This window comes from Garra rufa, chromosome 2, assembly GCF_049309525.1.
Source record: "Garra rufa chromosome 2, GarRuf1.0, whole genome shotgun sequence".
NCBI classification, from domain to species: domain Eukaryota; kingdom Metazoa; phylum Chordata; class Actinopteri; order Cypriniformes; family Cyprinidae; genus Garra; species Garra rufa.
In genome coordinates, this window is record NC_133362.1 from 40097672 (window position 1) to 40114235 (window position 16564).

Below are 16564 nucleotides of genomic sequence, written 5' to 3' on the forward strand. Positions count from 1 at the left end.
CACCAGTGCAGTCTGAGAAACTAGTGGTCAACTAGAAGTCATTCAAAGCAATGGCCTCTAAACGTCCTACTAATTTATGACATCTGTGTTAACACCAGTGTTAATTTAGTCTACAAAGATTTTGATTGAAAATATTCGTTAACAAACATTTTTTTCTGTGACTAAGACGAGATGTTGACGAGCTAACACTAATATCTGATGATAAAAACTATGCGGATGTGGAATTTTTGCCACATCTTCGTTAACAAGACGAGACGGGACTAGAATGTTATTTGAGGACATACAGGACATTCAAAATACATCCTATAGGCTGTCTTATCTAATTGTCTAACTGTCTTGTCTTTCAAAATGTGCATCCCTGTCATTGGATCATAAGGAGTGTTTGCATTTCTACTCTCAGTATGAACTAGCGATCTGAAACAATGGCCTAGGGATACCAGACATCTCGTTTCTCCCGGTAGTCACAATTTGTTGTCGATGAACTTAAAGTGAAGGCGGGATAGGCAGAATCACACTGATAGAAGTGCTCTCTCTCTCTCTCTCTCTCTCTCTCTCTCTCTCTCGTCATTATTGTTAACCAACAAAAGATGGTAAATAAATGTATACGTTAAGTAAACTTACTGTATCTGAAAAATGAGTTTAAGTTGTATCTCTACCCAGAAATGAAAACTGTCATCATTTATTCCAGTTTTTCCAATTTAATCCTTGATTCAAATTTCTCAAAAGCTTAATTGATTTGGTCTGAAGAGAGAAGCAGCCACCAGAGTTTGCTTTAATCTAACCAAACATGACAAGTGTGAACACACCTTAAGACTATTAAACATTTTCATCTCAAGATAAAGACTAAATCAAAAATGTCTGTTAAAATGAACACTTTTGTTGGAAGACTATAAAATAGCTACTGAAATAAATATTGGTAACTGCAGTTTGACTAAAAGTAATAAAAGTTGATGAAAATGCAATGACTTTTCATTGACTAAAACTAGACTAAAACTGAAAGACTCAAATGACTACAATGTGACTCAGGGTGTGTTCACACTTGTAGTTTGGTTTGTTTGGTTCATTTTGGTCCGGACCAAAAAAGAAAATGACACATTTGGTCCTGGTCCACTTAGTGTTCACACTGGCATTTTTGACAGCGAGCCTAAAGATATCGAACCTAAGGCATAGTGACACATTAACAACCTGATTTGTCAAGGTTGAATGGCGTAGCCTATATTTCATGACAGAAATCACCGAACACTCCAAACAAAAGGAAAATGTGCTATTGGCTTAAAGCAGCGCTGTGGGTGTATGACATCAAAGAATCATTCACTGATCGGTCTGCTCACCACTGCACCTCTGCTCAAGTACACCTAATGCCGTCTGCTGGACTAAGCGTGCTCATTGTTGCGTGCATATAATTGTATTTTTACCACCTGCGAACTCGCAAAGAGCTCATGAAAGACACTTTACCTCCTCATCGTTCCACGTTTGCCCCTCTGCTCATTTTGTTTTGGATACACCACTTGTTCCGTTTGTGAAACAATGTCGCATAGCATCACTACTTCCTGTTTTGGGTTCGTTTAGAAGTATTTGGTCCATGTCACGTTTATATTTCTAATTGAACTGCACCAGAGTTCGTTTGGAAGCGGACCGAGACCCATCTTTTTAGCAGTCTCGATCCACTTGTTTGGTGCGCACCAAGATTCGGAGAGCAGCGTTCACACTTACTCAAATGAAACGTTTGTTTTAATCGACCAAACATGACACGTGTGAACACACCCTACGACTATTAGGCATTTTTGTCTCAAGATAAAGACTAAATCAAAAATGCCTGTTAAAAATAACACTTGTTTGAAGACTATAAAATAGCTACCAAAATAAATGTTGGTAACTGCAGTTTGACTAAAAGTAATGACTAAAAGTTGACGAAAAAGTTTTTGTCGACTAAAACTATGAAAGACTCATATGATTAAAATGTGACTAAGGGTGTGTTCACTTGTTGGTTTGTTTGGTACATTTGGTCCACTTAGTGTTCACACTGGCATTTTTGACGTTTGCCCTCTGCTCATTTTTTTTTTTTCTTGGATACACCGCTTGTTAAAATAATGTCGCATAGCGTCACTACTTCCTGTTTTGGGTTTGTTTAGAAGTATTTGGTCCATGTCACGTTTATATTTCTAATTGAACTGCACCAGAGTTCGTTTGGAAGCGGACCGAGACCCATCTTTTTAGCAGTCTCGGTCCACTTGTTTGGTGCGCACCAAGATTCGGAGAGCAGCGTTCACACTTACTCAAATGAAACGTTTGTTTTAATCGACCAAACATGACACGTGTGAACACACCCTACGACTATTAGGCATTTTTGTCTCAAGATAAAGACTAAATCAAAAATGCCTGTTAAAATTAACACTTGTTTGAAGACTATAAAATAGCTACCAAAATAAATGTTGGTAACTGCAGTTTGACTAAAAGTAATGACTAAAAGTTGACGAAAATGACGAAAAAGTTTTTGTCGACTAAAACTATGAAAGACTCATATGATTAAAATGTGACTAAGGATGTGTTCACTTGTTGGTTTGTTTGGTACATTTGGTCCTGGTCCACTTAGTGTTCACACTGGCATTTTTGACGTTTGCCCTCTGCTCATTTTTTTTTTGGATACACCGCTTGTTAAAATAATGTCGCATAGCATCACTACTTCCTGTTTTGGGTTCGTTTAGAAATATTTGGATATTTCAAATCGAACTACACCAGAGTTCATTTGGAAGCGGGCCGAGACCCATCTTTTTAGCAGTCTCGATCCACTTGTTTGGTGCGCACCAAGATTCGGAGAGCAGCGTTCACACTTACTCAAACGAAACGTTCGTTTTAATCGACCAAACATGACACGTGTGAACACACCCTACGACTATTAGGCATTTTCGTCTCAAGATAAAGACTAAATCAAAAATGCCTGTTAAAATTAACACTTGTTTGAAGTCTATAAAATAGCTACCAAAATAAATGTTGGTAACTGCAGTTTGACTAAAAGTAATGACTAAAAGTTGACGAAAATGACGAAAAAGTTTTTGTCGACTAAAACTATGAAAGACTCATATGATTAAAATGTGACTAAGGGTGTGTTCACTTGTTGGTTTGTTTGGTACATTTGGTCCTGGTCCACTTAGTGTTCACACTGGCATTTTTGACGTTTGACCTCTGCTCATTTTTTTTTTGGATACACCGCTTGTTAAAATAATGTCGCATAGCATCACTACTTCCTGTTTTGGGTTCGTTTAGAAATATTTGGATATTTCAAATCGAACTACACCAGAGTTCATTTGGAAGCGGGCCGAGACCCATCTTTTTAGCAGTCTCGGTCCACTTGTTTGGTGCGCACCAAGATTCGGAGAGCAGCGTTCACACTTACTCAAACGAAACGTTTGTTTTAATCGACCAAACATGACACGTGTGAACACACCCTACGACTATTAGGCATTTTCGTCTCAAGATAAAGACTAAATCAAAAATGCCTGTTAAAATTAACACTTGTTTGAAGTCTATAAAATAGCTACCAAAATAAATGTTGGTAACTGCAGTTTGACTAAAAGTAATGACTAAAAGTTGACGTAAATGACGAAAAAGTTTTTGTCGACTAAAACTATGAAAGACTCATATGATTAAAATGTGACTAAGGGTGTGTTCACTTGTTGGTTTGTTTGGTACATTTGGTCCTGGTCCACTTAGTGTTCACACTGGCATTTTTGACGTTTGACCTCTGCTCATTTTTTTTTTGGATACACCGCTTGTTAAAATAATGTCGCATAGCATCACTACTTCCTGTTTTGGGTTCGTTTAGAAATATTTGGATATTTCAAATCGAACTACACCAGAGTTCATTTGGAAGCGGGCCGAGACCCATCTTTTTAGCAGTCTCGGTCCACTTGTTTGGTGCGCACCAAGATTCGGAGAGCAGCGTTCACACTTACTCAAACGAAACGTTTGTTTTAATCGACCAAACATGACACGTGTGAACACACCCTACGACTATTAGGCATTTTCGTCTCAAGATAAAGACTAAATCAAAAATGCCTGTTAAAATTAACACTTGTTTGAAGTCTATAAAATAGCTACCAAAATAAATGTTGGTAACTGCAGTTTGACTAAAAGTAATGACTAAAAGTTGACGTAAATGACGAAAAAGTTTTTGTCGACTAAAACTATGAAAGACTCATATGATTAAAATGTGACTAAGGGTGTGTTCACTTGTTGGTTTGTTTGGTACATTTGGTCCTGGTCCACTTAGTGTTCACACTGGCATTTTTGACGTTTGACCTCTGCTCATTTTTTTTTTGGATACACCGCTTGTTAAAATAATGTCGCATAGCATCACTACTTCCTGTTTTGGGTTCGTTTAGAAGTATTTGGATATTTCAAATCGAACTACACCAGAGTTCATTTGGAAGCGGGCCGAGACCCATCTTTTTAGCAGTCTCGGTCCACTTGTTTGGTGCGCACCAAGATTCGGAGAGCAGCGTTCACACTTACTCAAACGAAACGTTCGTTTTAATCGACCAAACATGACACGTGTGAACACACCCTACGACTATTAGGCATTTTCGTCTCAAGATAAAGACTAAATCAAAAATGCCTGTTAAAATTAACACTTGTTTGAAGTCTATAAAATAGCTACCAAAATAAATGTTGGTAACTGCAGTTTGACTAAAAGTAATGACTAAAAGTTGACGAAAATGACGAAAAAGTTTTTGTCGACTAAAACTATGAAAGACTCATATGATTAAAATGTGACTAAGGGTGTGTTCACTTGTTGGTTTGTTTGGTACATTTGGTCCTGGTCCACTTAGTGTTCACACTGGCATTTTTGACGTTTGACCTCTGCTCATTTTTTTTTTGGATACACCGCTTGTTAAAATAATGTCGCATAGCATCACTACTTCCTGTTTTGGGTTCGTTTAGAAATATTTGGATATTTCAAATCGAACTACACCAGAGTTCATTTGGAAGCGGGCCGAGACCCATCTTTTTAGCAGTCTCGATCCACTTGTTTGGTGCGCACCAAGATTCGGAGAGCAGCGTTCACACTTACTCAAACGAAACGTTTGTTTTAATCGACCAAACATGACACGTGTGAACACACCCTACGACTATTAGGCATTTTCGTCTCAAGATAAAGACTAAATCAAAAATGCCTGTTAAAATTAACACTTGTTTGAAGTCTATAAAATAGCTACCAAAATAAATGTTGGTAACTGCAGTTTGACTAAAAGTAATGACTAAAAGTTGACGTAAATGACGAAAAAGTTTTTGTCGACTAAAACTATGAAAGACTCATATGATTAAAATGTGACTAAGGGTGTGTTCACTTGTTGGTTTGTTTGGTACATTTGGTCCTGGTCCACTTAGTGTTCACACTGGCATTTTTGACGTTTGACCTCTGCTCATTTTTTTTTTGGATACACCGCTTGTTAAAATAATGTCGCATAGCATCACTACTTCCTGTTTTGGGTTCGTTTAGAAGTATTTGGATATTTCAAATCGAACTACACCAGAGTTCATTTGGAAGCGGGCCGAGACCCATCTTTTTAGCAGTCTCGGTCCACTTGTTTGGTGCGCACCAAGGTTCAGAGAGCAGCGGTCACACTTACTCAAACGAACGAAAAAATCAAGTATTAATAGACTGTTCTCTAATTTTGATCTCCACTGTATAAATGTTACAAGTTGGATCAGTAAAGGAAAAGCAGTATAGTGTCCCAATTTCAATAGTTTGAGTTGGCTGAAAGAATGATCATTTCAATTTTATACACACCTCTAGGCAAAAAAAAAAACAAAAATAACTAAATATAAAAAAGGTAATGCATTTTAAATAATACGGCTTTGCAAATAAGCAAAAAGCATTGCCCTCACTTTGACCAGGACTTAATGCTGTTTGCAGAATAAAACAACAAGGGCGGATGAGAGTGATAGATGGGTTTAATGTAGAGCACAGGCCACCGGTGATTATGTCCTAATGTGTTCAATACCCATATGCCCATGAGGTCAAGCTGTCTTATCATACGTCTCTGTTCTCGTACACACAGAGCTGTCCATCATCCTGAAATCTGTCCTATTTTCCCCTACGGACAGACACAAAGGCCAAACAGACGGATGTGTCTGGAGTTTGGCACCTTGTCAATACTGTGCCTTCTCTCTGCCAGCGAGACCGTCCGTATCCAAAGACCAGCCATGTCTCGCAGCACGACTGCCCTAACAGACACTCTCCATGCTAAACACTGCCATAAAGCACATCCTGCAGACATGGCTATTTTTTTTAACCCTCGCCCTCTCTCTATTCTCTTGGTCTCTTTCTCTTCATCTCTCTCTCTGACTATTCCTCTCTGATCCCAGTCCGTAAAATCAGAGGTCCATGTCCATAACAATAAAGTCACTGGGCAATCGTGCACACTCTCTCTCTCTCACCACCGTCCACGAGTGTCACTGCGGAGTGCAAAACACATTCAGACTCCAGCAAGTCCTGTGCTGCAGGGGTAGTTCAGACAAAAATTAAATTCTGTTATCATTTACTTATCCTTATGTTGTTCCAAACCAGTTTTATTTTCTTTTTTCCAAAAACACAAAAGATGGTGTTGGCCAGAATGTCCCAGCTGTTCTTTTTGAAAGTGAATTGCCAGTTATACTGCTAAGCTTTTATTAAATATGTAGTATATGTGACACTAATTCACAAAACCGGTCATAAGGGTCCATTTTTTGAAACTGAGATTTAGACATAATTTGAAAGCTGAATAAAAAAGGTTTTTGTTAGGATAGGACAATTTTGGTTGAGATACAACTATTTGAAAATCTGGAATCTGAGGACAAAAAATAATGAGAAAATCGCCTTTAAAGTTGTCCAAATGAAGTTCGTAGCAATGCATATTACTAATCAAAAATCAAGTTTTGATATATTTACGGTAGGAAATTTACAAAATACCTCCACGGAACACAATATACTTAATATCCTAATGATTTTTGGCATAAAAGAAAAATTGATCATTTTGACCCATACAATGTATTTTTGGCTATAGCAACAAATATCCGTGCTACTTAAGACTGGTTTTGTGGTCCAGGGTCACATATTGCATTTTTAAACTTCAAGAGATTCAAGAGGTTTTGATAGTGAGTTGTGTTGCATACAAACACTCAGTGACTTAAAGTTTGCTTAGATGGCCTTTTATGGTGCGGTTGGTCCTTTTAAAAGCACAGAGGCAAAATTAATCAACTTTTGTTTTACAGAAAAGTGATGCTCACACAATGTGCTTAAAGGAGAAGTTCACTTCCAGAACAAAAATTTGCAGATAATATACTCACCCACTTGTCATCCAAGGTGTTCATGTCTTTCTTTCCTCATTCACAAAGAAATTATGCTTTTTTGAAAAAAAAAAAAAAAAAACATTTCAGGATTTTTCTCCATATAGTGGACTTCTATGGTGCCCCGAGTTTAAACTTCCAAAATGCAGTTTTAATGTGGCATCAAATGATCCAAATGCAGTTGTAAACAATCCCAGCCGAGGAAGAAGGGTCTTACCAAACGCAACGATTGGTTGTTTCTTTTTTAATTACAATTTATATACTTTTTAACCTCAAATGCTTGTCTTGTCTTGCTCTGTCTGAACTAATTTTCTTCAGATTCAAGACAGGGTAAGTTGAAAAACCCCCATCTTATTTTCTCCCTCAACTTCAAAAACCATTTCAAAATCATCCTACATCGCTGCCGAAGTACCAACCCGGTGTTTACAAAGTGAATGTGCAAAGAAGATCAAACACCCTTTAAAAAAGGTAAAACAGCGATGTAGGGTGATTTTGAAGTTGAGGGAGAAAATGAGATGGACAAGACAAGCGTTTGACATTAAAAAGTACATAAATTGTAATAATAAAAAAATCCTTTTGCTAGATAAGACCCTTCTTCCTCGGCTGGGATCGTTTACCACCACCTTAGAGATCGTTTGAAGCTGCATTTAAACCATAGACTGTAAAAAAATATTGACGAAGTGTCCGTGACGTCAACCGTAGGTTACTGAAGAGCGTTTCTGAAGCTCATAGTGGGCGGGAGTCGGTCATCGCCATCTTGGAATCGCGTCATCACGCGTCACTCCCGGATAGTCGAAAATGGACAAAAAGTCATGGTGGAGCTGGTTGCTGAAACCACGCCCACCTAGCACTACAGTGGTGACATCAGCAGCAATCCACCTGACACTCAAGTGACCACGCCCTTAATTATGCAGAACTTTAAGGCTTAATATAACTTAAACGGATGAGTTATAAAAAAATTCACCCCCGTCACAGTTGACAGGAAGGGAAAATTAGCGATATAGGCCAAAACCACTTTTTGTACCAGGCAGTAAACATTTTTTTTTCTGCTGGAAAGTTAGGCATTTTAACATGGGGAGTCTATGGGATTGACTCCCTTTTGCGGCCAGTCGATGAATTGCTGTTTAAGTCACTTCCGTATTGGTTTCAACAGAGAGCGGGAGGTTGTCGCTTGATTTAACCTGCATTCATTTTGTAAGTTCAAACTCAGGGTACCATAGAAGTCCATTATATGGAGAAAAATTCTGAAATATTTTCCTCAAAAAAAAAAAAAAACAATTTCTTGTTGACTGAAGAAAGAAAGACGAACATCTTGGATGACAAGGGGGTGAAGTACATTATCTGTACATTTTTGTTCTGGAAGTGAACTACTCCTTTAACATAACCTTTTGTGCTTTACAAAAGTCAAAGAGGTTTTTAAACAACATGTGGGTGAGTAAATAACAGAATTAGAATTTTCGGTGAACAGTTCCTAAAAATGTGGAGGGGGTGTTCCTTAAAACTAAGTACCTATGAGGAGCAGATTCTACTACTTACGTCAGCAAACTTGTGGTTCCTGAAATGCGATTTATTGCACTTCAACAGCTGCACAGCCAAATTGCAATCTTGCCGATAACGTTCCTGCATGAGGAGAGAAAATGGATATAAGTCAGCGAAACAGACATGAGAACACATCAAATAAAGAAAAGAGTCATCAACATCAACTTTTTGAAATAGCACTTTCCTTAAATTGAACTGAAATTGTAATTTATGAAAGAATAAAAGCAAACACACACAGTATGAGTCAAATGTTTGGACATACGTATGTTTCACAAGATCCTTACAAATCTGCCGAGTTAAGGGCAAATTGTGCTTATGATTTTTTTTAACCTTTATTTAAGCAGAAAATACTCTTTCACAAGAGTGTCCTGGCCAAAATGGCAGCAATACAATCAGTTTTATCACAAATGTACAAAACTAAAACAAACAACACTTAAAACAGGTACATATTATTTAGTCATCTTTCATTTGCAGAATAACTGTTTTAAAAATGAGCAAACTTTAAATGAGCCAACAAGTGTCCAGCATGAATGTTAACCCCAACACGGATTAAAAAGCCAGAGTGTAGACAAAGAATAATTCCAATATAGATTCATTTAATATTTTATTGACTTCACTGTTACTTCAACACAAGGGTCCTAAAAACTTTTTGACTCCAAGGCCTCCTCTAATTGTGTCTAATTTATTCTAATCTCCTATTTTTGGTTATATATATATATATATATATATATATATATATATATTTTTTTTTTTTTTTTTTTTTAATCTATGAACTAAAATAATTATATTTAAAACAATTCAACATTTCAGAAGTTTTAGGAGCTTAATATTCCGTTTTAACCAATGAACCAATCTTCCAGTTGTCTGTGAATAACTGGATAAGGCTTCTATAATATTTCTATTCAATTTTTACCTAATAAAATCCTTTACAGCTTGACATAACTTGTAAAATATACACTACCAGTCAAATTTTTTTAAACAGTAAGTTTTTTTTAATGTTTTTTAAAGAATTAGCCTGCATTTATTTAATCCAAAATACAGCACAAGCAGTAATATTGTGAAATACATTTTATTTAAAATAACTGCTATTTGAATACATTTTTTAAATGTAATTTTGTGATCAAAGCTACATTTTCAGCCTCATTACTCCAGTCTTCAGTGTCACATGATCCTGAATAATTATTATTATTATGTTGAAAACAGCCGAGTAGAATTTTTTCAGGATTCTTTGATGAATAAAAATATCCAAAGATCAGCATTTATTTGAAATAAAAAGCTTTTGTTACATTATACACTACCATTCAAAAGCTTGGAGTCAGGGAAATTATAGAAATTAATCATTTAGTGATAAATGCATTTCTAATGTTACAAAAGATTTCTGTTTTAGATAAATGCTGTTCTTCTAAACTTTCTATTTATCAAAGAAACCTGAAAAAAAATAATATTCAGCCATTTTCAACATAATAAGGATAATAATAAATGTTTTTTGAGCAGCAAATCATAATATTAGAATGATTTCTGAAGGATCATGTGACTGGGGTAATTATGCTAAAAATTCATCTTTGAAATCACAGGAGTAAATTACATTTCAAAATATATATAAATAGAAAACTGTTCTTTTAAATAGCACAAACATTTCTGAATTTTACTGTTTTGCTGTACTTTGGACCACTAAGTGCAGGCTTGGTGAGCAGAACAGACTTCTTCTTCAAAAAAAAACATTAAAAATCTTACTGTTCAAAAACTTTTGACTGGTAGTGTAGATTCTTTATAAAATATTTGTTTTAAGATCATATTAATTTACATAACTTTTCCCAGTCTTAAGAAAGCATAAACACACTTTTAAAATACATTTGAATATCTTCAGTTTTTTTTAAAGACTGGTTCTTTAAAGCTAAAAATAAAGTTGTTGAGGGGTGAATTAAAATAAGAACATCTTTTTTTCTACTTGGTTTACTTATTTTGTATATTATTTGAAATCATTAGAAGTCACCTTGAGTTTGCAGAGACCCCTAGTGGACTCTGGACCCCCGGTTGAGAACAACTGCTCTAATAAGTTGAAAAATATGAGTAATTCTGTCCAAACCTTTGACTGACACTTTATGAGTAAAACAAGGAGAATGGCACCCAAGGTAGCAGTCTTCAGGATTTATAACTAAAAAACCCATAAAGGGGGAAAAATTCTCCCAACGTCAACCTCTAAGAAAGGAGCTATGATTGATGTGTGCTCTATCTGTCTAAGGAAATGAAGCGCTGTGTTTAAACACCGTGAACAGACGGCTATCGGTATAATTAGTTCCCCGTGGCATCGTTTCATACATGTGGTGTAATAAAGGCACATTTCAGAACGACCTGCTTTCTGTTGTTCCTTGTGGAGTTTCTGAAAATCCTAAAAAACATTGTCAGAATGCCAATCTGTTGGCTAATTTATGTTCCTGTGTCAGTTGAATGTGAAAAGAAGATTACAGTGTTTATATAATGTGAATTAAATCTCTCGTTATAAATAAAGGTCTTCTCCATGCAGCCACAGATTATTGTAGAGTAATTAAAAAGGCTGTTTTTTTTTTTTTTAATCAAATGTGGGTTAATGTGGGTATTTGTGCGGTTGACTCAAGTTTGAATCGTAAAATGAGAAAGAAATGAAAAAGAAGGCTTTCTCGTGTTCCCCAGCAAAGCTCTGAAAGCCAGACATCATTTCTGGAATCTGACAGTAGACTTGTGAGAAATCTCAGCACAGATCCTCCTCATGCAACTTTCAATTTTCAGCTCCAGTAGTTATCAATCCCAGTAACACTGCAGCTCTGACAACTCGAGTCCAAAACGTGCCTCAAACACAAACACACACAAAGCTCTGATATCGCACGTACATTGAGTTCCTCCAGCTTGTCGATGGTGTTTTTGGCATCCACGAGTTTATTCGTGAGCTCCACTATCTCTTGATCCATGGTTTTCTTGTCTCTTTCCACTTTACGGAGCTGTAAGGAGAAACAGGACATTCATGTAAGCTTTATTGGAAAAGGTTGCACATTTCGATACAAATAACACTAGAGGAGGGAGAAAAGACACACAAAAACAACTTTTCCTTCAGTTCTAATCTCATTGCTGACATAGCACCAGCTGCAAAGAAAAAGTCAACCAAAGAGCCTGGGAATGTGGCTGAGGCATAGCCTATGAGGAAAACAAAGGAGGTATAGAGCCCTATTGACAATCTCATCGCAAATAAGCATCACTTTCTCTTGACGTGTCTCATTCTCTGTGTCTCCAATATTGTCCAATTATGTATTTCTTTGATAAACCAACTTCACGTACTCATCCTTTTAAACTTTGCTTTTTTTTGGTGATCTTGTCATAAAACAGCTCATAGTGATCACATCTGTCAAACGCCAAAAAGAAACAAGTCGTCCATATACATCACCATTCAAAAATTGTTGTTTATCATTACAATATTAAAAAACTCATCTGTTTGAATATATTTTAAGATGTAATGTATACCTGTGATGGCAAAGCATCATTACTTCAGTCTTTAAATGTCACATGATCCTTTAGAAATCATTCTAATGATGGGGGTATGAAACGATAGATAAATTATTTTAACATAAAATGTCTTTAAAGTTGTGTTTTGGGCCATTATGCTTTGGCACAGTACACTCTTAAAAATAAAGGTGCTTTAAAAGGTTCTTCACAGCGATGCCATTGAAGAACCATTTACGGTTCCACATAGAACAATTCAGTCAAAGGTTCTTTAAAGAACCATCTCTTTCTTGCCTTTTTATAATTCGAAGAACCTTCTTTCGCTACAAAGAAACAGAAAGGCTCTTCCGATGTTAAAGGTTCTTTATGGAACCATTTAGATAAAAAGGGTTCTTCTATGGCATTGTGAAGCACCTTTATTTTTAAGAGTGTATCTGCCAAACTAAAACTGAAAGCACAATATGGCTGTTTTCACTGAGTGTTTCAAAGTAAAAAAGTATGCACTTCGTTCAGCCGATCAGTTTGTGATCCAGTGTTTTCCGCACCTCAGAACGGCTCAGTTCAGAGTGAATGTAGTGAACTTGATTATTGCATGTGCTGTGAGTTTAGTGTACATTTGGGATCGTAATGGCCACCAGTTATGCTTTAATTTCGAGGCAGATGATTACGGCATTTCACTAGATTTGTAGTGAGATGCATTTTTGTAAACCTGTTTTCACTGAAGCTTTCCTTCAAAATACTCTAATAGCTCTACTGACCTTAACGTACAAAATAAAAGCTTAAAGGAACACTCCACTTTTTTTGGAAATAGGCTAATTCTCAACGGTAAACGGCATTTCAAAACGGTAAAACTCACCTTATTAACTCGGGGGAGTTGGAGAATAAGCCCATTTTCAAAAAAAAGTTGCAGTATGAATTGCTGACAGCTAGTGGTTTAAATGGGTAATATTACTGCAGTCCAAATTCAAAATATCTTTCAAGTGTAGAAATTAGGAAAGAAGTATTGTAATTTCCCTGCTGTATTGTAAAGCAAAAATAATACATCTATCTATATTTTTACAATATATCCTGTCATAGAAATAAAAATAGTATAAATTTGGCTTCTAAAACATCAGTGTGAATGCAATTTAGACTGAGACAGTATACCATTAAAGTTCAGGTACAAGTTGATTCACTGACTTTTTTCTGAGTTTGAACTCTTAATGTGCATTAGAATTTTAAAATGTAATTTTTTTTTTTACAAGTCTTCATTTGTCTTTTTTTCAAAATACTGCAATAAATATCGTACCATGGACTTCATTTCGCGATATTAACATATCATGAGATTCTGATATCGTTACATCCCTACATTCTAATATGCTGATTTGCTGCTCAAGAAACATTTCTTATTGTTATTAATATCAAAAACAGTGCTGCTTCATATTTCATACGTGTATATGACTTTTTTTCCCAGACAAATACAACCAGAGTTACATAAAAAAAAAAATATCCTGGCTCTTCCCAGCTTTATAATGGCAGCGAATGGGTGTTGAGATTTTGAAGACCAATAAAGTGCATCCATCCATCATAAAAGTACTCCACACGGCTCTGAACGGCTAATAAAAGCCTTCTGAAGCAAAACAATGCGTTTGTGTAAGAAAAATATCCATATTTAAAACTTTATAAACCGTAATCTATAGCTTCCACTAACTGTCGTACGCGCATTAGCGTAGCATAAGCTCTAGTGAGAATATAGTCTCATGAGAACCAAGTTTTGTTTACAGCAAAGGAAAACCAGTCTCCTCTTGGCTTATATCGAAATCCTCCAACATTTTTCTTTACAAATCGTCATTTGCACTTTTAATTTGTGACTGGTGTTTTAGTTTCCTCTCTACTTCCGCGTTCATCACAATGTCATATGTGACCCTGGACCACAAAACCAGTCATAAGGTTAAATTTGACAAAACTGAGATTTATACATCATATGAAAGCTCAATAAATAAGCTTTCTATTGATGTATGGTTTGTTAGGATAGGACAATATTTGGCCGAGATACATCTATTTGAAATCAGAAATCTGAGGATGCAAAAAAATCAAAAAGACTGAGAAAATCACCTTTAAAGTTGTCCAAATTAGGTTCTTAACAATGCATATTACAAATCAAAAATTACATTTTGATATGTTTACAGTAGGACTTTTACAAAAAATCTTCATGGAACATGAACTTTACTTAATTTCTTAATGATTTTTGGCATAAAAGAAAAATCAAAAATTTTGACCCATGCAATGTATTTTTGGCTATTGCTACAAATATACCCCAGCGACTTAAGACTGGTTTTGTGGTCCAGGGTCACATATGGCTGGAACGCCACGCTCTTGTGATCGCGCATACGGCAGTGGAAGCTGGAGATTATAGTTTATAAAGTTTAAAATACAGATATTTTTCTTTCACAAACACATTAATTTGCTTCAGAAGGACTTTATTAACCCCTGGAGCCATGTGGAGTACTTCTTATGATGGATGGACGCTGTTTTTTGGAGTTTAAAATCTCAACAGCCATTCACTGGCATTAAAAGCTTGAAAGAGCAAGGGCTTTTTTTTTATATAGTACTCTTTCTGAAAGAAGAAAGTCATATACACCTAGGATGGCTTGAGGGTGAGTAAATCATGGGGTATTTTTCAGGTTTTGGGTGAACTATCCCTGTAAGTCACAAGATAGCTTTGTATGAAAAGAGATCAAAATGATGGTTATTCACTGATGATCTTCACTGTCCTCAGCCTTGGTCACTATGAGCTGTTCTTGAAGATTCTCAAAAAAAAAAAAGCTCAGACGGCCAGTGAATGTGGGCAGTCCGACTGAAGCTGAGACTACAGACAATTACCAGCTAGTTACATCTATACGCCTAAAATGTCTTCTGTCTGGACTTCCTGTCTGAGTTCGGTGTTTTTCTAATTGAGAAGTGAGAGTGCTGTCTGAAGACACTTCACTCCTGCTGTGATGGCGAAGTCCGAAATGTCTTTGTACTGAAATGACTGAACAAAAGCTCTCGAAAAAACTTTAAAGAGGACATACTTAACAGAAGCTTTGCTACTTAAGACACTTCAGTTCTGCCGGCTCTTAGTTAAAGTGGAGACAAAGAGAGAGACTCAGAAAAAGTATGACAGACACTGCGACCCTTAATCTGGAGCTTGGCATGTCCATAACAAAGCAATTATCTTTGTAGTCACCGTTTGACTGAAGTGGACAATGTGGACCAATAAAAGAGAGTTAAGGAGGGGGCAGCCTTTCAACACAATGCAGAGTCCACATGTAACAGCGCCAATGCAACAGCCAGTATAATGCACAGCACATCTGATGGAAACAGGGACAGAAAGGAGGGAGCCAAAGTGTTTTAATCAGTTTAACAGCTGCATTCACACCATCCAAAGTTGTAATCAAGTGGTCAAAATGCCAACAGTCAGTCTGCGCTTTAGTGCTACTCTAAAAGGTTTTATCATTTACTAAAAATGCATCCTTTGTTTAGGAAGTATATGCATGTATAGCACGTGGCTGTTTAGTGCAACCTACACGTGTTACATCGAGTTTATGGTATTTAAATAATGGATACAATGGTACATTGACACAGCTGCAAAATTATCATCTGTTGTAGCGATTAAGATAGTTATAATGAATATTGTTAATTAACAACAACAACAAGTTTCTGCTGACAGCCCATTTATGTGAGCAAAACAGTAGGGCCCCAGAAGTAAAAAGTCCCATTATTTATTTTTTTCATAAAGAAAGAAAAAAAAAACAGCAGTTAATCTTTAATGAAAGTCCTGACATAAAAAATTATCGCATCCCAAATAAAAGTTTGTGTTTACATAATACATGTGTGAGTACTGTGTATATTTATTATGTATATATAAATACACACACTTGCATGTATATATTTAGGAAAAATGTTATATAATTATATCAGGGCTGTCAAACGATTAATCGTGATTAATCACATCAAAAATAAAAGGTTGTGTTAACATAATATATGTGTGAGTACTGTATTTATTTATTATTTATATATGAATACACACACACACACACACACACACACGCGCGCACACACACTTACTTGCATGTACATATTAACAAAAATGTATAATTTGTATATGTATATTCATTTAAAAATATTTGTCTACATATATTTATATAAATATATAATTATATATTTTTATTATATATATATATATATATATATATATATATAT

At 35.9% G+C, this 16564-nt stretch overlaps 1 protein-coding gene across 2 annotated transcripts in view; it reads right to left on the minus strand.

Moving 5' to 3' along the window:
* tjap1 (tight junction associated protein 1 (peripheral)) overlaps window positions 1–16564 on the minus strand; it is a 168628-nt gene that overhangs the window by 15947 nt on the left and 136117 nt on the right. For both annotated transcript variants that reach the window (XM_073835197.1, XM_073835195.1), the window contains 2 exons: window positions 11736–11843; window positions 8866–8949 (listed from right to left, as the gene is read on the minus strand). In XM_073835197.1, the coding sequence (XP_073691298.1) occupies window positions 8866–8949; window positions 11736–11843 (192 nt within the window). The remainder of the gene's footprint in view (window positions 1–8865; window positions 8950–11735; window positions 11844–16564) is intronic.